At 32.7% G+C, this 27,155-nt stretch overlaps 1 protein-coding gene across 3 annotated transcripts; it reads right to left on the reverse strand.

Annotated features, from left to right (window-relative positions):
• Positions 1 to 4,398: 4,398 nt before the first annotated feature.
• LOC143070571 (sex peptide receptor-like) lies at positions 4,399 to 27,155 on the reverse strand. 3 transcript variants are annotated; one of them, XM_076244814.1, is made up of 2 exons: positions 27,011 to 27,155; positions 4,399 to 5,788 (listed from the first exon to the last, which is right to left on the reverse strand). In XM_076244814.1, exon 2 carries the CDS (start codon positions 5,712 to 5,714, stop codon positions 4,581 to 4,583), a length of 1,134 nt encoding a protein of 377 aa, XP_076100929.1. In that variant the 5' UTR covers positions 5,715 to 5,788; positions 27,011 to 27,155; the 3' UTR covers positions 4,399 to 4,580. The 3 variants fall into 3 exon arrangements, with proteins under 3 accessions (XP_076100929.1, XP_076100928.1, XP_076100927.1); XM_076244813.1 differs by lacking the exon at positions 27,011 to 27,155 and adding an exon at positions 26,884 to 26,998; XM_076244812.1 differs by lacking the exon at positions 27,011 to 27,155 and adding an exon at positions 26,759 to 26,877.

The following is a 27,155-nucleotide window of genomic DNA, read 5'->3' on the forward strand; positions in this document are numbered from 1 at the left end:
GCGTAAAACTATGCTCGAAATTTTCGAAAGTACTGTCAAATGATGCATGTCTGATTTAACCGGGTTGTACAGTTTTGATTATGATTTACATGCAAGTAAGTGGTGTTTGGTACAACCGAATCACGTGATTGTCAACATAATGTCATTTTATACATGATTTGAATGCATCATAAGGATGTTCGCTGCGCTGTCTCAACATCACACACGGGTTTTTTTTATAGACAGTTAGAATTCGATAGTTTATAAACAGAAGAAGAGTATGGGTCAGTGGACGAATATGAAAATTGCACTTCATGGATAAAACTGCAGATAGTCCAGTCGATTTGTGAAACATTTGCTCAGATTGTTTTAAAAGCATAAAATTTGGCAGAGTGTTAGTTGAGGTCATAACTAACATCTATAGCTATGGACCCAATTCAGAAAATCAAAATGGCGGCTCTGGGCGGCCATTTTGAAATCATTTCCAAAATATTAATAAAAAATATTTTAAAAAATATGAAAAATATATTACTTTACCAATTTTGATAAACTTTTGTATATCTTAAGACAAAGGATATCAACTGAGGACTATTGAAGTATTAAGTGACCATCTGGAATTGTGGCCATTTTGGAAACGTAAATTTCAAATATCCTATATTGTTTTTGGAATTTATGCTCAAGTTTTATATGCATTTACAACTAGTGTTTCTTATCATTTACTTATATGACTGTTGCTATTCATATAGGATATATTCACCAGGTGCTGAAATAAGGCATACATATTTTAACTAATAAATATATTTAAAAAATATGCGTAAATTTCTTTTATTGCAGTTTAGCATGTAGGGCTTAGTTACTTTTTTTACCACCAAAAAAATGCGTATATACAATATAAGTTATGACCACTGTATGTTGAAAAGGAATAATACGTAGGTATTAAGTCAACGGAGCTGAAAAAAAAATAAATAGACTGGAGTGAATTCCGTAACGCCAAGAGAGGACACACGAGGATTTACAATGTCAATCAAATACACAAAGAGCAGACATAGATATTTGAGTTGGTAATCAGTCATTTTCTGTAAGCATACAACTGTTCCAAGTTGATGAAGGCAATGTAATGGGAGAATCACAAGGCAAAAGGTACTTATTCTGTTAAAGCAAATCTTAAGGTCAAAATATATTTTGTAGGAAAAACGAAAAAAGTCTAAGATGAGTCACGGATTGAAAATGACAGTAAAATATCCAGCCACGGTTGTGATGAATGAACAAGAACAATATGATTGCAGGAATTTGTTTCTATCATTGTGATGAGGTATCTGACTATCATCATAAAGCCTCGACAATTATGATCGACAATAGAGTATGTGACTGTCACTTTAACTACTAACCATTGTTCCTTTAGCAAGACTCAGTGCTGGAGATTAATATTTCAGGAGCAGATATCATGCTAAATGTTTGTTAAAACTGCACGACAGGGCAATTAGACAGAATTCAAGACACAAAAAAGTCAAGAATCTGTTATCCATGGAATGGGGCTCGCCAAATTGATAGAAAACAGTGACGGCTCTCACTATGGAACAGATATTGTTTTGATATTTAAAATTAATGATATTGGTAAATTGTACAGTAGACGTTCTTAGGAAATATGAGTTGTCATGGAAGGAATGATTAAGACAACACTTCTGAATATTGAATACTAGCTGCCATAGATGATATGCAAGCACACATGAAAGTTTGTGTCTTTCTCCGGATTCCCAACGAATATGTTGGGAAAGTTCTGAAACAGACCATGACTTTTAGTCATGACGATGAAGGCCTCTTCACAGTCAAAGTAACTAGAACAGTTTGAAGAGGTAAGCTTGTTACTATAAAAAGATTTACAGGGACATTCGATGTAGGCTTTCCAAATGAATCAGTTCCACAATCTTTGAGACATCTTACTCTCTATCGGAGGACTGATAAGTTGCAAATGTATCCTTTCAACGACGAGTTGCACAATTGAACTATTATAGCTGAGAAATGGTAAGTCTTGTCTGTCACGCAACGATATTTCTGAGCTGTGTCTTGATGTTAAACCATCCGCTGTCATTTTTACTAAGGAAACTTATGTCTGTTGAACTGATTCGTGTCAACAGCTGTTATTGTGTGTCCCTGTAAAGTTATTCTTAGCATCAAGCATGTATATTTTGCCTGCTATGGCTATGGGGATGCCTTCATTTTTACCTTTTTTTATTAGGTCTGTTTCAGAGCTTCACGATTACATTTGTTCAAAATTAAGAGCACTAATTTATCTTGCTTGTATGCTTATAGATATCCTATAGCAGCTACATTACAATTTTGTTAACTGCTTTGCATCAGTTCTTCCTTCCATGATAACTCCAAGATCTTACAGGCATTTACTGTACAATTTAGCGTGATCTGCAAGCTTGGAGATTGGTACAATATCTCTTCCAGACCATGTGCCATCAATGTCTTTCATTATGTAGGAAAGCACAACTCCAAAGATAAAAGATTCCTGGCTTTCTTTCTGTGCCTTTTATTCTGCCTATTTGCTGTGTTGTCAAGTTTTATCAATCATCAAGCATGCTACTAGTGATTTGACATCTCCAGCTCTTAATTTGGCTAAGGGGATATGTCTTGTAGTACAAGTGCACAGTCATGCCCTATTCATGTCGATTTGAAAATGTCGACTGTTTCGAATTGAGGGAAAGGAAAACCAATTCAAGACCCAACATCATCGCATTCTTGCATCAAAAGAGTGATTGCCAGCTCAAATGTCTATGACTGTTCTGTTTGTATATGCTTGGTATTTCAAACCCTTACATGTCCTCTCTTGCCGTTTCACACATTCCTTCCAGTCTAATTGCCCATTATGTTTTTCTTATATCTAGTTCCAGTGTTTTCGAAATCTACAATTTTGATCGTTTCCAAAAAAAAAAAAACTTTCGGTCATTAATTATATATAATATATACGTAGTTTCGTAATTACTGTTTTAAAAAGTTACTTAGGCAAACGTGTAAGTAACAGAAATTTTGATACTGATATCTTAATTTTGAAAACATGTGCATGCCTTATCTGACCTCTTTGTGAATATCCACTATAAATTAGTAAAAAAAGTATGAATGCAAACAGTGAATTAATAAGATTAGCAAATAATGATATATTGGAAATTCATGTGTTCAAAATGGCCATTATTCAAGATGGCTACCAAAAAATCAATATATATGAAGTCCTCAGATGACAGTCCTTGTCAATTGTGATGAATATACCATATGACTATATAATAATTTCCTGCAGCAAGCGCTTAACTTATAAGTCAAAGTGAACACAGTTACTAATGAATTGCAAATGTGTTAAGGCAGTATTAAGTTGTACTACTCTATGTTAATGTGGAGGACAATGTGATAGAATATGATAAACAGAGTGTGATTTGACAAAACATGTACATGTACATTTCATTTATTGTTAGATATTGTTAACGTCAATTGAGAACATTTGAGCAGTTGATGTTCTTATACCATTACTTGTATGATATAAAATTCATTATGTCTGCAATTAAGGTTTTTGAAAGTTGTTTCAAATGAACAATATCAACAGAACGAATTATTCAGTAATCTACCAACTATTATAAACGACAGGTATACAAAAATTTTCTTGCTTTATTTCTACGTATAAGATAAAACTCTCCTGTTATTCTAAGTTGAACAAGCCGTTGCACAAATATTGCTTTCAGAGTAATAGTTCATTTTATGATCCTCTTCGTGTCCGCGTTTTAATGCTTTTGTACCCGCCACAAAACAGAAGAATAAACCGGGAGAGGGGATAGGCTAGCTTTTTGTCCTGTTTATATAGCTCATACAAATACATTTGTATACATCTTCCACAATGCTTTTTTTTTTATTATATCGAATAATGACTACATATTTTGGCTTAAAAAAAAGAAGATTTTTCATGATGGCCGCCATTCACTATGGATAATATTTCCAAAACTATTGTTCTACAAGACAATTGGATTCAGTACTGTTATTCTATCAACCAGATTTCATGTCAATATCTTCTCTAATATCATTTTCATGATTTTCTATTATTAATCTATTGAAATCAAACGCCCACCATTTCAAAATGGCCGCCTCTTTCGCCAATTACGATTTTCAGATTGGGTCCATAGCTTAAATTGTTGTCCATGACATTTACTCCTACTATGCCAAATTTCATGCTTTTACCACAATCTGAGCAATTTTGTCAAAAATCTGCACAAATCGACTGGACTAAGAAGACCGAATACATGTATCTATACAATTTCAGAATCCCGATAAGCGAACATCCTTACTTTTTATATACAGACCATATATATTGACAAATATGTTAGGATCATTGTAAACAAGATGCGGTAGTTAGAATGTGCAAACAAGTCCAAATAAAAAATCAATAATTCTTTATCAGTAGGAAAACATTTAGAAATATTACATCTAGTCATAAAAGAGCATCAACAAGTTTCATTATCGTCACCAGTTCAAACAGGAAAAGCGTTGTTCAGTTCAAACAATTTATTTCACGAACTAACGTAGTGCGTATTTACCGCATTATGTTATCCCATATGTCATGCATCTGTTTGCACATGAGTAGTATTGTGATGATTGTGGTTCACTGAGTTGTTAAATTGACTCCTTTCTGTCATATTTATTACGCGATAATTTTGTTTTGGCAAACATCTGCAAAATATAGAAATGAACGTTTTACGAAACTGTTTACTCATACTACAGTATAGTAAAAAGTTAACAGAATTATTAAACAGTGCCAAGAGTTCATGGAATTCTCCAAGATTGTCATATACTTTTGTCATCCATTCTGCAGGGGAAAACACTATCATTAAAGTTAATATTCCAAAAGGAAGTTCAACCAATAAGAACAATATCACGACAGCTAACAACATACCAGTGGTCCTGTTGTGTTCATGATGACGTCGTGCATCCTGATCATGGCCTTGACTTAATAATACTTTGCGTTTTTGATAAGCTTGATGCATTGCATATATCAAAAGAAATGTCAAAACTGTTAACAAGACACAAGGCACTAGTTTCGTGAATATTGCTTGAATATAAGTGTTCGCTATAAATACGGGATCCTTTTGATCAATCATGTTAACTGTATATTTTGCATGACACGTGATGTTTGAGCTGTTTAAATGAACTGGTGTTTTCTTATCTAAGAAGTTTGTGTAGTAATTTGGTATACATATTATTGCTATTGTCACATAAATCAAGGCAACTGTGAGTTTAGCTCTGGTCACTGTGCAAAATATTTTACCTCTACCGGGAAACCATATGTATAAGAAACGAAATATTGCCAATGAGACGGTCAGCCATACTCCAATGTTGTGACAAACAATAGCAAAACTGGCATGAAACTCCAAGTATTTCCCTTTATGGATATTATACGTGTTCATCAGATCAAGATCTGGATCTTTCATCACGTAAAAACCAATTGCAAAAATTAAATAATCTGTCATTTTGAGATTATCCGCGACAGCTAACCACGTGAGTATGACATTGATTGACGTCATCATGTTTTTACGTGTCAGCACTACAATGTTTGCTGCGTTAAGAATAATTCCAAGAATACAAATAACAATGCTAATAGGTCCATGCATGTAGGCATACTGCGTTCGAAAATCACTCAAGGAACTACCTTTTGTATCGAACCGTATTATATCTTCATATACACACCGATTCATGTTGGTTAGTGTGTTACTTTATACAAGTCCTAGCGGATAAAACATCATCGGTTTCTTTCTATAGTCGTTCATACCTGAAAGTATATAAAAAGAAACTTAACATCAGTATTATGATATAAGGTGAATAATAAGTATTTTTAGTCAATAGTTGTTGTCGCATTTAGATATGCAATGTATCAGTACCACCAACATCTCCTTTTGTTGATATTAAGTAGTACATCAAATAAACTCATCATAGATACCAGGATTGTAATTTTGTATTTGCGCCAGACACGCGTTTCGCCTACAAAAGACTCAACGTTGATGCTCGTAACGTCACAGTTAATCTATAAGTATGGCCATATATCAACTACTGGGCTAGTGATACCCTCGGGGAATAAAAACTCCACCAGCAGTGGCATCGACCCAGTGGTTGCAGGATCATCATAGATAACAGGACTGTAGTTTTGTACTTGCACCAGACGCGTGATTCGTTGACAAAAAACTCATCAGTGACGCTCGAATCTAAAAAAAAGTTAAAAAGGCTAAATAACGTACGAAGTAAAAGAGCGTTGAGGACCAAAATATGCCTATATTTAAGGTTGCCAAATACATCTAAGGTAATCTATTCCTTGAATGGTGAAAAACCTTAGTATTTTAAAAATTCTAAGTTTTGTCAACAGTTAATATATAAATTTGACCATATCAGTGTTAAAGAAGAGGGACGAAAGATACCAAAAGGGACAGTCAAACTCATAAATCGAAAATAAACTGACAACGCCATGGCTAAAAATGAAAAAAACAAACAGACAAACAATTGTACACATGTCACAACATAGAAAACTAATGAATAAACAACACAAACCCCACCAAAAACTAGGGGTGATCTCAGAAGCTCCGGAAGGGTAAACAGATCCTGCTCCACATGTGCAACCCGTCATGTTGCTTATGTGATAACAAATCCGGTAAATAGTCTAATTCGGTAGGTCACATTCATGGAAGGGAAGGGGATTGTAGTTACGACGTAAGGAACATATCCGATATCATTTGTGAAACGGTTATTCAATAACAGTCAACCAACTCGTGATGGCGTCCGTAAAATTTACGAAGGATGATTTTAACTTCACCATTTGGAACTCTTGGTTTAATAGCTTCCTTGTGAGTAGCAACCCTCTATCAAGAAAATCATGGTAGGAAATGCAAGCATGGGAATATCGTATCAATTGGGTGATATATACCCCGTATGCAGGTGCTGCTGGAATGTTGCTACTTAGAAATGGAAAGTTCACAATAGAAAAGATGAAATCATCTCTTTTGTCGTAAAATTTTGTTTTCAACCGACCCTCATTGTCAATTTCTAGATGTAAGTCAAGATTTGAGGCCGACTTCACTGTATCTGTAGTATCCTTTATCTCTATTTCGATGAGATAGATGCGTTCCACATAGTCACCAAATTTTGAAATATTTAGTGAAAGAACATCATCTATATAGCGGAAAGTAGAGTTAAAGGATATCGCTAACTTCTTATCTTTCTTCCTAAGATAAATCTTGTCAACACAGAAAAGCTGACTTCTGGGTTGGTGATACCTTCGGGGAATACAAACCCCACCAGCAGTGGTATCGACCCAGTGGTTGTAAATAAACTCATCATAATACCAGAATTGTATTTTTTTTTATTTTCGCCAGACGCGCGTTTGGTCTACAAAAGACTCACCAGTGACTCTCGAATATAAAAAAGTTAAAATTTACTCTTCTTAACTTGGCAGTTTTGTATACCATGTATACTGCAATATAAAATTGTGTACTAGTAACAGACTAGTAATGTGAGAATGTGAGAATGTGTGTGTGTGTGTGTGTGGGTGTGTGTGTGTGTGTGTGTGTGTGTGTGTGTGTGTGTGTATTATCTATTTCTAATAACGATATAAAAATTGAACGGTAAGTTTTATTACAAATCTATCTCGATATAGTCTGGATAATGAAAATGTTGATAAGAACCCAGTTAAATAAAGCTCTACTGGACACCTCTTTGTGTAAGACAGATTAAAGTTATTAATTCATCTTGGAGCCAACTATTCCCCATTGGACTGGACCGGACTATCATGTAATTTTACACATTAAACAGCCAAACGGGCGACCTTTTTTAATTTATAGTTTCTATTACGTGTAAATTGTAAAATTAAGTTCGCAAATATTATTAAATAGTATGATAATTGTACTGCAACTTTGGCGGATCCAGGGGGGGGGGGGGGGTTTCCGGGGGGTTGGAACCCCCCTTTTTTGCCGATCAATGCATTTGATTGGGGGCATATAGTTTGAACCCCCCTTGTCCTGGGTTGGGACCCCCCCCCCCCCCCGTTTTTGCGTTTTTGAAATGGCTGGATCCGCCCCTGTGCAAGAAGGTGTGGAGTTTATTTTTTAAACTGCTATATCCAATTACCAGTGACAGCTTTTGTCTGTTCATGTCCCAGTACGTTCCTATATCTTTTATAGATCTTATTTGTGTTGTCTTTATCTATTTTCATTATTGATTGTCGAGCTTCAAAATAAAATGCAATTACTCTAACACAAAACATTACGTATTAATTTACAAAGTAATAACGTTTTTCTGTCAGCAACGATCTAAATGTTATTACATTATTCCGGTTTTTGGTTAAAAATGCACTTCTGATTCGGTTTTTATAAAAGTCTCTATTTCTTGTTATTTGTCAAAGTCTGATTATAAAAGCCTCTAAAGAGCTTTATAGCATAATTCATTCATTGATTTTCTAAATGCGACAAACAAGACATTTGTAACCTACATTGAAACTAATTTGCCATGAATGTTTTTCTTGAGATGCCAAAAATATGTAATAAGGAAGAGTAGTGAATTCCTTTTCTTCGTTTAAGGAATGTCTTCTTTTATTTTTAAAGACTTCATGGCTGCAATATCTTGAATTAATCACACTTGAGTGCTTTGGTTCTGATCATTTTGTAGTTGAAACAAAACTAAAAACTTAATTGTAATTTTATGCATTGAAGGATAAATGCAACAAGCGAGCATAGTATTAAGGGAAACTAGTTGTTAAAGAATAAAGAAATAATCAAAATTTTATAATTTACCTACCATAATAGTGATCAATTTATTTTACATCAGTCAAAAATTGTACATATTCACAAGAAAGACAAAACATCTGTTACACGAGGTAAACATGTATGAAACGTATGTTACATAATCTTAAAAGGGTTTACTTTTTTATTTAAATAAAGACGCCGAATAACTGAAAGATTAAAATTTCAAAATGTTTGCAAAATAATTTCAGGGTAAGAGTAATACATTAAATCGTCAACAGTCAAGAACTTAGTCAAAAGAGAACGAGACAGGACTATTATAGCAGAACATAATACTAAAACAACAAGTTAAATATATGTTAAATATTTCGCGGTGGTATCTTGCCATGGCTTTGTTTGGACTTATTTGTTTGCTTTTTGGCCTTGAATGTGTGTCCCTAATATTTTATTAACTATGTATTTGCAAGTATCGCAAATCAAATTTATTCGTTCATCGTGTGTTTATTTACGTTTTTTGATTTAGTTAAGCCTTCCAATTGATATTTTATCGTGTGTTTTTCTATGTTGTGATGTTATACTATTGTTTCAGAAAAAGGGAGAAGGTTTGGTACCATTAAAACGTTTAATCCCGCTGCAAATGTTGGCACCTGTCCTAAGTCAGGAATCTGATGTACAGTAGTTATCGTTTGTTTATGTGATTTATACGTGTTTCTCGTTTCTCGTTTTTTATATAGATTAGACCGTTGGTTTTCCCGTTTGAATGGTTTTACATTAGTAATTTTGGGGCTCTTTATAGCTTGTTGTTCGGTGTAAGCCAAGGCTCCGTGTTGAATGCCGTACATTGACCTTTAATAGTTTACTTTTATAAATTGTTATTTGGATGGAGAGTTGTCTCATTGGCACTCACACCACATCTTCCTATATCTAAGACAAGGAAAACAGCATTATCATATATAAACCCTGGTTTCCAAAAACAGGCTCTAAAGAATAAAGCAGGATCCTACGCCTCACCGCTTTATTGGAAAAATCATATAAATAATGCTTTTGTTTATGTTTTACTGACTATCATCTGCTTTAACGAAAAGCTTTGTTTACTAAACCTGCACATTGAAACTCATCCTGATATACATGTATGATTAACTACATGTTGCATCAATACGGGATTAGGATTCCTTGGACAAAAAATTTGTTCTTTAAAAAGGCAAAAGTACCATGCAGTTTCTTGAAAACATTACAATTGTTTTGTCTTTATTCATTTTAAATTTAATTTCCTGTATTCTTTAAACTTAAAGTCGAAACTGAAAAGTTCGTCCAGACAGTCACCTACTCGATCGTTTATATCTGTATTAGACCAGAATAACACATCTAAATATGCAAATCTCTTCTTATGAAGAAAACAAAATGATTGATGAGTGGATTTTCTGTTGGTTCCTTTGACAAGTTTTAATTAAGCCGTTAATCTTACGATGAATACCTAATGAGATCTAGCTGAAACCCTAATTAAAAGATGGCCAATGACGATATAATCAAGACATATTTTGTTATTATTACATCAAGTTTAAGATTTAATTTCCATTGATGAATGTAAATTGTACAAATGAAATGTCGCATACATCATATGTCATTTCATGTTCATGTCTAATGAGGCTATTCTTATCTTCTTTTAGTAATTGGTAATTCACGAAAAGCATTGTTTGAACTTATGCACTGTTAGTCCACGAAGGTACCACCTACTCACTCAGCTTGGCAGTGCCTCCTTACTTTTATGACATTTAACAAACCTTTTTTTTTTGGTATTTCCGTAAATAAAACAGGAAATGTTTATGAAAGTAAGGTTTTTACTATCTAAGGTCAAGTTTTCCTTAGAAGAATTTGGCTCTTATTTAGGTCCCTTCCGGTCTTATACATTCATTCTTGGTTTTCAAATATTCGGGTTTGAGCGTTCCTGGTGAACTTAAATCCACAAAAGAGCTTCGGAGAACGAGTTTAGCAAGTGTTATCAGCAATAATATTGCAATTTACCCCCCCCCCCCCAACCAACCAATACAACGCTGCTGCAAAATAATGTTTACTACGTTTCGGCAAAGTATGTTTTACTTTTCCACAATTTGCTTGGTAACTTATTTGCCATTTACGTTAAGGAGAGAAATCTATTAAAAAAATTAAAAAGAAGGACTTACTCCTGACTGGATAACAAATGACGAGGATGAATTAATATGATTGTTATCAAAAAAAATATCTAAATGAATCATATTTCCTTAATCCGGTTTTCATGACTAACGTGTTACTGAACACCATTGGAAATAGTCCGGAAACTAATTTAGATCAAAAATATTGTGGAAAATTCAGCTTTAATCTCTGCGGAAACGTTATCATATATTTAGAACCGAAAAAAAAAGTTTTGATTTTAGTCGATCAACCTGGAATAATTTGTATATGCTTATAATTGAATGCATTGAATACATGATTCAAATTAAAGAATTATAACATCAATCGCAAAGCATTAAAAATTATGTTTTATTTCCAAACAAAATGCTTCATTCATGACTGCACGTGCTCCACATGACAAATATGCATTGAAACGGTAAACAAGCTTGATCTAACTCGTAATTTCATAGTGATAGCATTACATGAAACCATAAGTATTGATTACTTCTTCATGTAATTTCATAGAGGTGTAAAAGCGTTGATCGTGCGCAAATTTTCAGTATGAAGAGCTTCCGTGTTTCATATAAAACTTGCTCGGGTTAACGCTTTTACATCCCAATGGAATACTAATAACAAAAAGTGTTTCATTCTTTTTATCAATTGTTTGAACTTAACCTGAATTATACGAAACCGTAACATCTTATACTCTTATATTGATTGGTATACATTATAGAGTATTTCTGTCTATTCTTTCAACCCTCTGTAAAATTATCTGTTATAGGAATTGGTTAAAACGTTTTGGAAAAAGAAATTGGATATTAATAAAAAAAAAAATGGACTTGGTCGAATAGTATCACCATTTAAGTCTATTTGAATATACAAAATAAGAAGACCACTATCAACCAAAGTGCAATCAAATGACGAACATATAAGCAATTATAACTCAGCGAACAGCCTTTAACAATCTAAACCCCATATAGTATATTCAGCAATAAAAAGCTTCAAAAAGAAAAAGTTGAAAATATTCAAGTGGAGTTACATATTAAAACATATTAAATTTTGTGATTACTCAACGTGGGAGAGTGGTGTTAGACCAAAGTCGGATTCAAGTACAAGTTTAACTGCTGATTATCAAATACATGTAGATAATGTATTTAAAATTAGGACACATCGAATATAATATTTATCAGTTTTCAAGATTATTTAGAGTTGCGTACAAATTAAGGTAAGTATTGGATTTAAAAATATCAAATTCTGGATGGACATACATTTGAATATATGTGTTCAATAAAGATACCAGGATTGAAATTTTGTATGAGCGACAAACGCGCGTTTCGTCTACAAAAGACTCACCAGTGACGCACAATTCAAAAAAAGTTAAAAAGACCAAGTAAACTATAAAGTTGAAAAGCGTTGAGGACCAATAATCACTTTATGTTTGCCAATTACGGCCAATGTAATCTTTTCACGAGGTAGAAAGCCTTAGTATTTCAAAAGTTCAAAGTTTTGTAAACAGTTTATAACTATGGGCCATATCAATGATAACTCAAGTCAACACAGAAGTGCTGACTACTGGGCTGTCGATACCCTCAGGGAATAAAAACTCCAACCGGCATTGAATATATACTCATCATAGATGCCAGGATTAAATTTAGTATATACGCCAGACGCGCGTTTCGTCTACAAAAGACTCATCAGTGACGCTCGAATCCAAAAAAGTTTAAAAGGCCAAATAAAGTACGAAGTTGAAGAGCATTGAGGACCAAAATTTCTAAAAGTTCGCCAAATACAGCTAAGGTAATCTATGCCTGAGGTAGAAAAGCCTTAGTATTTCAAAAAATTCAAAAATTTGTAAACAGTAAATTTATAAATATAACCATATCAATGACAATTCATGTCAGCACACAAAGTGCTGACTACTGGGCTTGTGATACCCTCGGGGAAATAAATCTCCACCAGCCTTGGCATCGACCCAGTGGTTGTAAATAAACTCATCATAGATACCAGGACTAAATGTAGTATATACCCCAGACGCGCGTTTCGTCTACAAAAGACTCATCAGTGACGCTCGAATCCAAAAAAGTTTAAAAGGCCAAATAAAGTACGAAGTTGAAGAGCATTGAGGTCCAAAAAGTTTTGCCAAATACAGCTAAGGCAATCTACGCCTGAGGTATAGAAAAGCCTTAGTATTTCAAAAAATTCAAAAATTTGTAAATAGTAAATTTATAAATATAACCATATCAATGACAATTCATGTCACCACACAAAGTATGGACCGAGTGGTTGTAAAGAAACTCATGTCATATCATAGAAACGAATGTCAATCATGTAATATGAAATTCAGGACATCATGTGAAAACTGAAAGAACAAACTTTTTTGTATAATTTATATAGTCTAGTAACCTTTGTAGACTTGTCTCCATAGCATTCTATTACCTACAAATCAGCAAAGATTGAAAAGATAGATTCATTGAAAGATATTAAGACTTCTAGCAAATACATGTTTGAATAAACTAATTGTAAAGGGATATGCATTCTGTATAATTCATCAATAAATGTCTTGAAATAATACTAGTTATGTTTTCTTTCAATGAAAGCACATTGGAAGGAATTTAATATGTCTGCTTTGTAACCAACGTCATTTAGATTGTTTCCAGTAAGAATTTCAATATATATGGTGGAAAACAATCAAGAATATCAGGAAAGTAGACCACAGTAGAATGAGGCCAAAACAGTAGAACTTGCTTTTTTTTTTGGTAGGAACTTATATCAACCTTGTAAAGGAATACTAGAAAGTAATGGCTGGAATGCCAGATTTGCCATCAGAAATAAGTTGAAAATGCTAAGGCTTACATACGGATTGATATACAAAATGCATGTTGAAATACTCGAACCACAGTTGTTCATCTTCTTCTACGTTAATTTTCGGAGTAATGTGTAAAGATTTGAGGCATATTAACTTGTTTCAAGATTACTGTTATTCTAATCCGACTTCTATTTACCGGTATATTTTTAAATTTTTAATACTATCAGGACAGATTTGATCTTCTGTAAATACAGCAATTATTGCGATGTGTAAGTTTAGATTATGCGAATAATTCGACAAAGTGACTATCGCAAATATGAACATGTATTCTGATATATAATAGATATATCTTTATGCAGCTCACATATTTGCCCGGTCTCCAAAACTTGCAATCATGAAAAAATGCATGCACCCGATAATTTCCTGATTAAAAGTATTCTTATTGAAAAGTAAAAAAAAAAAACAACAAAAAAATACTTAACTCAAAGGAAAATTCAAATCGGGAAGTCCCTCGTCAAATAACAAAACAAAAAGTTCGAATACATCAAACAAATTGAAAGCATTTTTTTAGTTTTGTCGAAAGTATCAGACATTAGTAACATATCACTTATAAAAATTCCAACACTCTATTTCATCATATGATCTCGCATCATTGAATTTGTAAAAGAGACTTCGGTGCCTGTATATATTTGTTTTCAGATTAATCTATTTTATGAAATATACTTTTGAAATACAGAAAAAAAAATAGAAGTGTAACACAAAATCCTATACAATAACTGATACCACAGGGAAATTTATATAACAATTTGATATAGGATTACTGATAAAAAGAGTACCATTAATCATTGACTATAGTGAAATAAAAACGGTGAATTATTTAGTATAGTAATGACTTTATTTTTCAGTGATTTATTAGTAGGCTTTCTTTATTAAGCCGTTATTTAGCGACATCTCTAAGTTTTAGAGCATTTGACTGACATAACTAATTACTCTTGTGCATCTCGTTCTCATACTAATCCACAACTAACTGAATATTTATAGAAACAATGTTCTTTTCTTTATCCGCCCTGGTATCATTTTGAGACTACCATATCAGCCATAGGATTCGTGAGGGTCTATATGATTGAGACGGGAGAAATTCGTTTCGAGCCGAAAATTGATAATTTTGCGTCACAACCTATTTGCTCCAATAGTTTTCAAAATACAAAGTATATATATATAAGTATACGGTAGAGCAAATTTAAAAAAAAATCTTTCTATTGTATACGGAATAGATACACTTTGTTCAAACTGGCTGATTTATTAATTAATTTTATTTCACAGGTAAACTGGAGCAGATGAATTCCGTATATTGGAGCAATTAATACATTTAAAAAATAGGACTTGCATCCCTAGCATTGATACGGACAACAGGTCACTAACAGAAGCATTTTTCCTAAACGAAGTATAGATTTTTTGGGAGTTCATGCGCGATGCGAATGCATTTTTTTTTTATTATGATTCTAATTTCATATATTTCAAATGATATACGATTTGTTGACTTTAGTAAATTGCTTCTTTTAGAAAACATTTAAAGAATCACACTTCATTTTAGGTTGAACCCCCCGCAAAACCCCTTAAAGTTTTAATTAAAAGTTTTGGAATCAGCAGCACCTATTCATATACAGATTGTAAGAGGCAAAGAAAAGACTTTGATTTTGACCGAGATTACGATGTCTACACGATGCATATATTGTTGCTCAGACATACAAGAAAAAACTATATAAATGTCTTGTTAAGGAAATTGGTAAAATGATACAACACGAAGTTTTACCTTCTGCAATGTAAGTCAAAGTATTAAAAGTTGTTTCGATGTGTTTTCTAGATTAAACGTCACCAGGAACACAGGGACACAATCAAGATAATCAGAGAGAATATATAGACAATAATAGTGCATTGACTTGACATATCAACGATATAAGGATGAGGCTTAGAAACGGGGAAATGCGAGGCTGTGCCGAGCTATTTCCCAGTTTCGGGACGAATCCTTATATCGTTGATATGTCAAGTCAATGCACTATTATATTATTGTCTTTATACTGCAGTCTAAAAAAACATTTTCAATTGTTGTTTAATGCGTTAAGGTTATTTATTTGATTTAAATATTGGGGGAAATACCCTTAAAAAAGACCTCACATCATGCTCGCGGAGAAATATACAACACAATGAAATTTACATTTACCTGTTGAAACCAACACTCGATTGTGAACGAAATCGTTTGAGTATGGACTTAAGGATGTACTTAGGTGAGGTAAGGTGTAAATTAATAAATTAAGAAGTTAAAATTAATACTATAAGCTGGTAGAGCATCAATTGAGGATAAAAATAAGCTAAAAATATTGATGACACAAATTCCAAAACCTCACCTAAGTACATCCTTAAATATCAACCATAAGCATAAAACATGATGATCAATAGGTTGCAAACAAAAAATATTAACAAATTAAATATGTTTTTCCAATAATTGCAAAAGAAACAATGTTGAGTCGTTCCACGCATCGTTGTATGCATTTGAAACAAGAACAGGTTGAAGAGGTCGTATGAATAATTCAATATTATTTCATATCGGTTGAGAATAAGATTCTTTTATTGGATAAAAAGGGGTCACATGACATTCATTAATCTTCAGTAATAAATTCCATCGGTCATTAACAGAACAAAACGGACCAGAAAACCGGTCGTTAACGAACTTTTACATGATAATGACCGGTGGGGCGTGGTTTCCGTCTGATAATGACCGTTGGGGCATGGTTTCCGTCTGATAATGACCGTTGGGGCGTGGTTTCTCTGTTAATGACCAGTGGGGCGTGGTTTCTCTGTTTAGAGAGATGTACCTTTTATAAAACGTTTTCCTGTCTTTAATATTATATTTAAGTTATTGAATTGTTTATTATATTTTTTCGTTAATTATAAAATTAAAGATAACTTGATTAAGTATTTATATACTGAAAAGTTGCACTAAAATGAATGGCAGTATTACTATGACTGGTCTTCACTCTTTGCCATATAAATCGTACAACAACTCGAGTTCGCTTTAGGCGTTTTGAATTTATGAGAATTTTCCAAAACATGGTTTCTCAATGAAATAAACATAATAGTTCTTGAAAAACTGGTCATTATCGTGATACATGAACTGCCCGTAGGACAGTGGTATTGACTGCGACAGCAATAATGACCTCGCCTTCGGCTCAGTTATTATCACTATCTTAGTCATTACCACTGTCCTGTGGGCAGTCCATATATCACGATAATGACCAGTTTTTCAAGAACTATTATATAATTATTTCGGCAATTTCTATTTAAATATTCATTAGGAAAAGTGATATCGGGTCAGTGACTGTATATGACATAGAAATATACAGTCAACGCATTTTGACTGCTCAAATAGAACGAGTGCAGTATAAAACCCCATGTGCGAACCTCTATAATCAAAAAGTTTGACAACTTTTTATTATCAGCTTTTCCTAGAGTGTTGCAACATTGGTCAAAAATTCATTTTGGTTCCTTGTATGTTATTTCAAAATGTTAAGAGACTCGTAAGATATTCATCCGACTTCTTTAACGACCATTGCGTTATCTAGAAAATTGTCCTTTCAAAAAACTTTTTGAAGTGCAAAAGCTGTAATTAGATTCAAAAAGTATACTCACTTACAAAAATTCCAATGTAAAATGTATGTCAGCGATTAATTATAATTAGCCACCATTTGTGTGTTATATACATATATACAAGTAAGTCTTATGCAACATCGTGTATATTTTTCATTGATTTATTGTTTTCGAATTGAAACCGACCTTTTCTGTTTCATTCCAAAAAAAATATATATTGTTGATGGATTAGATTGATTATCTAGTTCGCAGACTTTGCCGTCTAATAACCAAAGAATATATATGTTCAGAGAATTTAAAGTCCATTAAAGTACTTAATGTGATAGCCAATTTTATGTGGTTGCTTGTTTTTTATGCCCCATTTATTATGCCCCATTTATGGGCATTATGTTTCTGGTCTGTGCGTCCGTCCGTCCGTTCGTCCATACGTTCGTACTTCCGTCTGTCCCGCTTCAGATTAAAGTTTTTGGTCGAGGTATTTTTTGATGAAGTTGAAGCCCAATCAACTTGAAACTTATTACACATGTTCCCTATGATATGATCTTGATGATTTTAATGCCAAATTAGAGATTTCCCCCCATTTTCACGGTCTACTGAACTTTAAGTTATTTTAAATGTATTAAATGTATGACTCTCATATCTGAGACGAATACATCTGATTAAAATAGAAGTAATAAAAAATTTTAAAAAATTAAAAACTGTTTTTCCAAAAAGAGCATGCAACTAGGTTTGATAAAAACAGAAATAGTGTCATCATCTCAAATTTTCTAGATGCAGTAATACTTCCAGGAGATGTTTCATAATGTTATGAATTTGGAATGAAATCTCAGTTGCGTCTTTTTTTTTCTGTCAACAATACCTTATCACTGCTTTTGTATGCCAATATGCATTGCAATATTATCTTATCTTTTCTTTTTTGGCTTACTGCCAAAAACGGAACTTTTTTGAGATAAATGATGACACTTTAGGTACGTATAGGTATAATTACTGTATTGTATTACTATTTCGAAAACTACGATGACAACAGAACGGAATAACAACCTAACATGACAACTAACAGATACCAACCACTAGAAGTTCAACTCTTATCACCTGCTTCAGCACTGTGAGGTATTATCCAAGGTCGAAGAAAAGTGGATATTTTCTTCATTTTAGAATTTCACACAAATAACAATTTAGTGTTTTTTAGATAACATGAGTATAAGCCGTACATCTTCTGATTACATCCGAGACTGTTGAAGAAGGAAATTGCTTTCGCTCGTAAATTATTTGTCTGTTAGATGTCAATAAGAATACAACGAATTGGATGAAAATAATGTCAGTGACGTTCAAGAAGGTGTTTACTTACACTCTTGCTAGCTTTTCTCCGCTCGTTTGTTGATATAAAACTTAGTTCAGAAAAGGTAAACATTTGTTTCAAGTGTTGGTTAAGAAGAGTTTACTTGTACTCTAGCTAGCTTTTCTCTACTCGTTTTTTGATATGCTGATTTGAAAGAAAAAGTAAACACATATTTCAAAAGAGGGAACGAAAGATACCAGCACGACTTTCAAACTTGTATGTCAAAAATAAACAGACAACGCCGTGGCTAAAAGGGAATTAGACCAACAGACAAACAATAGTAAACAAAACATAACATAGAAAGACTGAGCAGCATTTACCCCACCAAAAACTGGGGATGATTTAAGGTGCTTCGGAAGAGTAAGCAGATCCTGCTCCACATGTGGCTACCGCAGTGTTACTCCTGTTAATACAAACCTTGTAATAAAACAGTCAAATTCTGGAAAAGGGTAAGGGATTGTAGTTACGACAGTAGGACATATGTGTTGCTTAGAATATGCTTACTCACTAAAACTAGCTTTTACTATTCCCGTTTTGATGTTTACAAATATGTGTAAAACTATTTTTCCCAGGTTTTCTTTTTTTTTTTGAGCGGGGGGGGGGGGGGGGGGGGTGAGGGTACATATGAATAGACATATGTAATAATCGTTAATGATTTGTTACATTTAATGCAGTTTTATTTTCACAATATTTTTTTCTCATCCCTTTTAATTTAGAGGATTGGACTTTTCGGTATTAGCAATACAGGAACAAATTGTTTGGTTGTCAATAACAAGCGGCACGCCAAGTCGATGATGAAATAAAAAAAAACTTCATTTGATTATACTTCAAGTTCATTGAAATTTTCGTCAGTTGAGAAAATATTATTTCTGCAATTTCCTGCTATATGTCCAATAAGCATGGCTATTTACAAAACTATTACATGTAATGTGAAATGTTGCGTAATGGTTCTTATTGTTGATCCAAATGTAATGAATTTCTGGTCATTTTAGTCTGATATAGAAACCTACAGAAAAGTAATTAGGGGAAGGTTAGGGCGGAAAAAATAGATCCGGAATCGTTTAGTATAGGAATCGATGATCAATTCCTATTCTAAACGAATCTCATTTATGTATATATAAGCACTGAATTGTCATAAGCTTGGTTCTTAAGGACTCAATGTTCTAAAACAAAAATATGCAAGACTTCCAGGGATCATTTTATGTCCTTCATAAATACGCCCAATCGATGAAACAGGTCATGTATAGTTTACACAGTCGTTATGTCTTTTGGTCTTATAGAGAGAGAAAAATCATGACTTTCAAATGATAGAAAACGAAGGTAATCAAGTTGTTGAAATCATAGATGATTTTGTTTGGTGAACGTCTTCTTTACAGAGAAATTCTATATCACTGCTTCTCAAGACAACTGAAAAAGCTAGCAACATTATTTGACTTCACAATCCGTTATATAGATCAATTCGGTGATCAATACATAAATAGTGACATCGTTGATCGTAAAGGATACCAGGATTGTATATATAGGTGTAATTCAACCTTGGCATACAAATAAAAATCGACCATAATGTTTGGTTGAGCATTAACTTTACAATAAAATTTGACTACTATTTTTTCTTTCGTTTTTCAGTTTCCAGCAGCATGATGACGAGAGCATGTCCATAGTCGAATATCACACATGCATTCTATAACGGTCAACCAAATGATGACGAGAGCATGTCCATAGTCGAATATCACACATGCATTCTATAACGGTCAACCAAATGATGACGAGAGCATGTCCATAGTCGAATATCACACATGTATTCTATAACGGTCAACCAAATTATGACGAGAGCATGTCCATAGTCGAATATCACACATGCATTCTATAACCGTAAACCAAATGATGATGGCAACTTTAAATCAGATGTATAAGTTTCTGCAGTAGGTTGGTTTCAAGCAGTAGTTATTATATCAAGTGTTCTTAAGGATGTATTCTTCTGAAGTTTCAGTTTCGTTGTAATCCGCTCGTTTTGGATTTTTTTTCAGAACATGTGATCATAGTGTAAAAAGGCAATGAATTTAATAAAATTATATCATAATTAAATTTAACACTATGAAAACATTGTGTATTTACAATTAGTAGTTTTTGGATAAATTTGTTTTTACAAATTTTATTACCAATCAAGTCAGTCTTTTTGGCCAAAATTTGGAGAAATTGGGTGTTGGGAACAAGAAATTTTTTTACAAGAAACATGTACATCCAATATAACTTTTTTCATCTAAAATTTCTTAGATATGTATTTTTTCAATCATTTAAAATAAAGTTGAAGTAATTTGCATTTTTTTTTAAAACAGAGAAAAATCACAAATACAAAATTGACAATATGGTAAATTTGTCACAAAAAAGCAACTAAATATGACAAAACTTTTTCTAATATTAACATCTACCTATAGTTATTTTTAAGTTTAATTTATTTAGATTGGTCCACTTCAGCTTTATTGAAAGTATGAACAAAAGATCAATTATTTAACTATGATTTTTTTCACGATAAAAGCCAAAAAATGGGTAAAAATTGATAAATAAGAAGAAAAGACTTATTATCAAAATTGGGTACTTTCAAAGGGCAGTAGCGAAAAAAGAAGTGCACTACCATATGGTTTTTCTTCACCAATTATTTTTACAGTCATATATAAACCCATAAATCAGATTAAGAAAAAAAAGTTTAAATGTAATAATTTTTGGCTCCTCAGAGATAAACATCCTTTAAAAGAAAAACATAATTATATTTCTTTTCGAAATTTTATGAACATTTTCTAACTTATTTGCACATAACGGCATCCGCGTCCCAAATGACCACAAAGATGTCCCATCGTTACGACACCTACGTAGTCCATACTTCTTTTAAGATTTATTACCTATAAATTTGTGTTTTAACCTAGGATTTTTCTACTTGCCAACAGCCAGACTACCAGGGTGCTCCTAGTGGAGAGTAAAACTGCACACCCTTTCGGAGTACTTATAAGGTTCATAAGTAATTGGTGGTGTTAATGTTTCTGGATCTATTGTTTTCTTTATACAAAAGCTTTAATGACTGTTTGTCTGTTTATCACAGTGATTTTCAACGGCTTATTTTAGAACACATGACCTGACAGTCACCAACAACAATATTTTTGATGTCGGCAATGTATCAAAAACGAATGCACAAGGTTAATATCTTAAAAAATCTTTCTAAATATTTTATTTTCAGACATTTAAATTACTAGTAGCTGCACAAGAGACATTTAAAACTTTTACTGGTAAAAAAGATTTCTGGATACACACTGATGCCTTAAACAAGATCGGATGCATCTATTATAAGCTGATATATTGTGATTAATGCAAATTGATAGATTTCCATAACTAAGAAGGTGGTCATTCAACAGTTTGACATTATTTCTCGACAATACAGGCTATTCATTCACATTTGATGAAATTTATCATACAGACAATTAGTACAGTCAACATTTCTAGTTCTAAGTATCTGAAATATAGTACTTTAGTAATGATTCAGAAGTATAGAATTAAATACATACAAATCGGAATACCATTTTTTTTTTAATTCATAGATCCTAAGCCTTTAACTACAGTAACAGAAACTGTTCTAGTGGTCACTTCACTATTGCCCTCTTTATACGTTGAAGTAGCTGTGCTTTTAAAGTCGTAATTGTTTTGTTTTCTATTAAATTCCATAATTTCGCGATTCATGAACATACATATATTATAAACAAAATGTATTTGCTATTTACGATCAATTGCAATTTTCTTCCCCACGGCGTTCACTGCTATATATCATATAGAGAGTCTCTATATTGTCTTTTATAATATACTATGTATTCGTGTTTCGTCTGTCCTGTCTCGCTATGTATTATCTTATGTTTGTATATATTGTCCTCCTGTACACCTGTGAGTGTCTGAGGTTATAAATAAATCTTATAATCTATATTATTGTCCCGAATAGTTATGAAAATAATGATTAAAAATTAAAAACCGGAAATCTTGCCTATATATATACAAATATGCATGAATTGGTGGATTAGTGGCACGTTCCTTTCTGTGTTTTAGTGGGTGCGTGTATATTTGCATAAATCGCGCATTAGCCATCCCACTATGTAGGAGTGCGCCGATCTAGAACGGCGATTCATACCTCTTGAAAGAAAGGAAGTCGATGACTAAATGTCGGTCCGATTACGGAAACAATATTCGGACAGCCTTTTTTACGTTTTTCTGCCAAAATAATAATAACCCAAACTGAATAATCATAAGAATGGATGACAAATGCGACTATGCATGGTACCCATAGGACACAGAGGCATGATGATTAATTTATTGCGGAAGGAAGAGAAGCGACACACAAAATGAGGTCTTCTCGTTTAATATTATAGATTCGCGTGTAAATGTAACATAGACGAGAGGGCGTTCTGATAAATGATTTCCCTCGACAACGTTGAATTTATTACTTTTTCAAGTGAGGTAATTTACATTACATTACATTAACGACATTACCCAACCCGTCTTTCCAATAATTTTCAACGTTCCAATGAACTGAGTATGATGGCCACTCCGGAGTTTCATGATGACGATAACCTGTCTAGAAAATAAGTCATGCCATTTGTTAAGCGACAAGATCTTGATAGAAGATAGACAAGCTGATCCGTACTTCTCAAATGACAAGTAGTATAGAGAAAAATGCTGTAGCCCGAATTTAGGCCGAAATTTAGTAATCGTATAGGAAAAGAAACAATCCTGGTATCTATAAAATGTAGGGTTTATTTACTTTTGCTTTCACAAGTCAATGTGCTTCCAATCTATATACTACTGAATAGTATAGGTGCATCTAAATTCATTAGAAACTTTCGAATGACACTCAGAATGTTTATATTTTTATGATCGTTTAATTATAATTAGCTAATAAAAGTACAAATATTAACCAAAACTTTGTGTGAATATTTAAAATGACTGCTCAGATTATAGAAATAACATTCACTTAAATTCTGATTATAACATAAAACTTTTTGTTCAAATCACAATTAAACCTTCTTTAATGTGACAAGTGCTGAATTTCTGATATATGAATACAAGCATAAGAAGGATAAAACAAATATTGTTGGAAAGTATTCTAAGTGCGAGATAACTTTCAAATGTTTGTTTAATCTTGTATACATGTATTTAATTAGGACACATTAAAACCTTTCGGTATGTCTTCATGCTCTTCAACTTCGTATTTTATTCGGTCTCTTTAAGTTGTTTTTTTTTATATTCGGACGTCACCTGTGAGGTTTTTGTAGACAAATCGTGCGGCTGGTGTACAACATTTTATTCATGGTGAGAGTTTATTTGGGTCATCTTCCTTTGAAAATAAATATACGTTTATTTATTTTCTAATTATTGCAAAATTAAAAATAACTTTTTTGTTTGAACAAGCATTTACTAAAACTATTGTTAGAAATCCGGTTGGAATTCCAAGGCTTAAAGGGTAGGTTTTGATGTATTTTGTTGGACGTGTAAATACACAGCCACGTTCGGTTTGAACGATAATGTTCATTCCTATATCTCATGTAGGGATAGTATTACGCTCTCTGTACGTTCGAGAATAGTTACAAGACAAAATTGCTGCATTATCTGACATACCCTCTTCGCAGAGGCTTTCTTAATTTCCATCTTTTCAACCTATTTGAATCATTTCGCAGGTCCTACCAATGTATCATAAGATTCAGCGTTAAATTATTTTTGTTCTTACTATTCATGTAATATTTGCCAGTGGAAGTTATTTCATAATAATCCATCTGATTTACATCTGACGTCAGATGAATTTTTCGTTTTATTGATTACTGGATAAGGGAGGATTAGTTCCACGTACATAATAGGGGGCTTTTTTATTTTGTTTTGATTTGATCGATTTAAAAAAAAGAATGAAAAATAGATAAAATAGTTTAGCTAAATGTATTACCTGATATCTAAAGTTCAATAAAACAATTACTGATGCCTGAAAACAAGTAATTCTTAGTGTTCTATTCTATCAAAAAACGTTGCTCAAACAAGGAATAAACGATAAAATTGCGTAACTCGTAATTGACTGCTCCCTAAGGGATCTCGTTTCACAAATTCAGATTGTAAAAGCTAACTTGAACTTCTAGATATAACATAAAACATAAAAAGACACGGTGTATGTGTCAGCTATCAACAGACGACAGCAGAACAAAACAGATATATTCTAATGTCACTGTGCAGTATACTTTACTCGGTTGGGATCCATCATTATTCAGTTATGTAATTTCAAATGAATTTCTATACTACTATTATACAGCATAAAATAATAGTACAGAGCATGTCCCAATTCATATCATAATACATTTTTTGTCCTACATGTGCATTTACATGTATAACTTTTCGATGGACGTTAAAATAGTCACCAATCCATCCACCCAATTTTAACATCACCCCAGATTACTGTTCAGAATGAATATAGTTAAGAAATACACCAAAAATGGAAACAAAATTTATCAAGATGTTGTTACCAGTTGATTAAAAGAATGATGTCAAACTGTAAAGACGAAGAAATGTATATTTTTACGAGAGTAAAATAATGTTGTCGATAATCAAAGAATTCCAGTGAGATGAAGAACCGATGACCATTGATGACCATTGATGACCACTGATGTAGATAATTAGGCATATAAATTTCAGATTGGAAGAAATAATTAACGAAATTAATAATGTCTTAACTGCAGACCTCCCCAAGGGTAGTGTAATTCAACAGCTTGAACTAATAAGCGAGGCCAGCAAACCCGGGGAATTGCTTGAAAAATGTATGATTATAATTATGTCATACATGGATCTTACATATGGAATTTCATTCTGATTTAACGTCAATGCTGGTTAAGTAGAAGTAAAAGTAATTTAATAAGTTCTGGAAATTTAACTTTTAACAAGCTCTAAACAGTCGTAAAGAGATACTTCCTATTTCGTTCAGAATGTCGATTACCTATGCTCTTTTCCTGTCAAAAAGCTTTAGCAATGTGGTTTTTGCACCCTTCTTTAAAAGTACTAGTGGTACAATTCGATTTTTTAATGAAACATATTATTCGGAATATTTTGCAATCATTTATCAGTCCTACATATATTGTTTCTTAATTAAAATATTACTACTAAAATTTATACGGTTTCAGAAAACAAGAAAATTTTTGAAGTACCAATGCTTGATTTCTTTTATGGCGATCTGCAAAAACAAGAAATTCTGTATGCCACATGAGGTATTGTAAGTCATGGGCATTCCACCCATGATTCAAAACTGTCACAGGGAACAATAAGAAGATAGATAGTCATAATTGAGTTTTGTTCAAATGAAATGGTAAGATTCATAGAACCTTTTTTCTTTTGCCGAACGTTTCGATCCGAACAGGACAGACTAGAGCGAAATTTTGGGTTAGTTAAGAAAATGTGGACCATTTGTTGAAATAAACCAACTAAGAATTGATTAAAGAAATCTTTCGAAAAATATTTGACGAAAAAATTAAATCCAATACAGATGAAGAACTAATGCCAACGTTCGGAACGTTTCAGATGGTTTTCAATTATGGTGTCATTTTCTTATGATACATGAATATATATCAAATCTGGAATCGTGACAATTCCTTGTGTCTATTAAGGAGTCAAATCTAAGAAAAAAAACAAAAAAAAACTACAGACAATTTTTCCCTCAATGCAAAATGCAAAATAAATAAAAAAACAAAAAACAAAAAACAAAAAATACATATTTATATATTAATAAAATTATAGATGGCATAACAATGTAATTTTAACACACTATTTAGTATGTAAGTATTAGAATGTTTGAAATATTTATAATGCAATAACAAATAAACGCGATATTTCGCTAGACAAACTAGCTTTATCAAGCGTGCATCTATTCAGGTAAAATCGGATGCAGATGATAAGAAAATTTTGCAGCTTAAATAAAATAAATATAGTTTGCTTATGTTTGAATAATGAACGCCAATTTAAATAATTACAAATAAATGCTTAACGGATTTAAAAGAAACATTAGAAATATCATCTTACCTTTAGCAAATCCACACAATGTTGAATTCCCATAGATAATGCATTTCTTGTATTTGTCAACTGACTGAGAATAATTAAATCTTAAATTATTAATATTATAAGTAACGATAACTGATTGATCCTACCTTTTCATATAGGTGAACAATTCTCCAGCAGCTGTTAGCTTTAATTGTACTAAAATAAAAAGTAATCAATTGCGACCACTTATTCAACACTACTTTATTGATGACCCGTTTGATAGCTAATACTTACGCAGAAATGGTTTCTTCCACGACAAACCTTGAACGGAAATTAACATGTGGGACATATGGCCACTCTTATAAAGATCGAAATAATCTCCACAATGTGATGACAGACAATGTTCTGATTATTTCTATTTACATTAAAAGTGTTCCAT

The sequence above is a fragment of the Mytilus galloprovincialis genome, chromosome 4, assembly GCF_965363235.1.
Source record: "Mytilus galloprovincialis chromosome 4, xbMytGall1.hap1.1, whole genome shotgun sequence".
In the NCBI taxonomy this organism is placed as follows: domain Eukaryota; kingdom Metazoa; phylum Mollusca; class Bivalvia; order Mytilida; family Mytilidae; genus Mytilus; species Mytilus galloprovincialis.

Excerpts from the sequence above, each read along its gene's own strand:
- LOC143070571 (XM_076244814.1), bottom strand. The coding sequence starts at position 5,714 with ATGAATCGGTGTGTATATGAAGATATAATACGGTTCGATACAAAAGGT.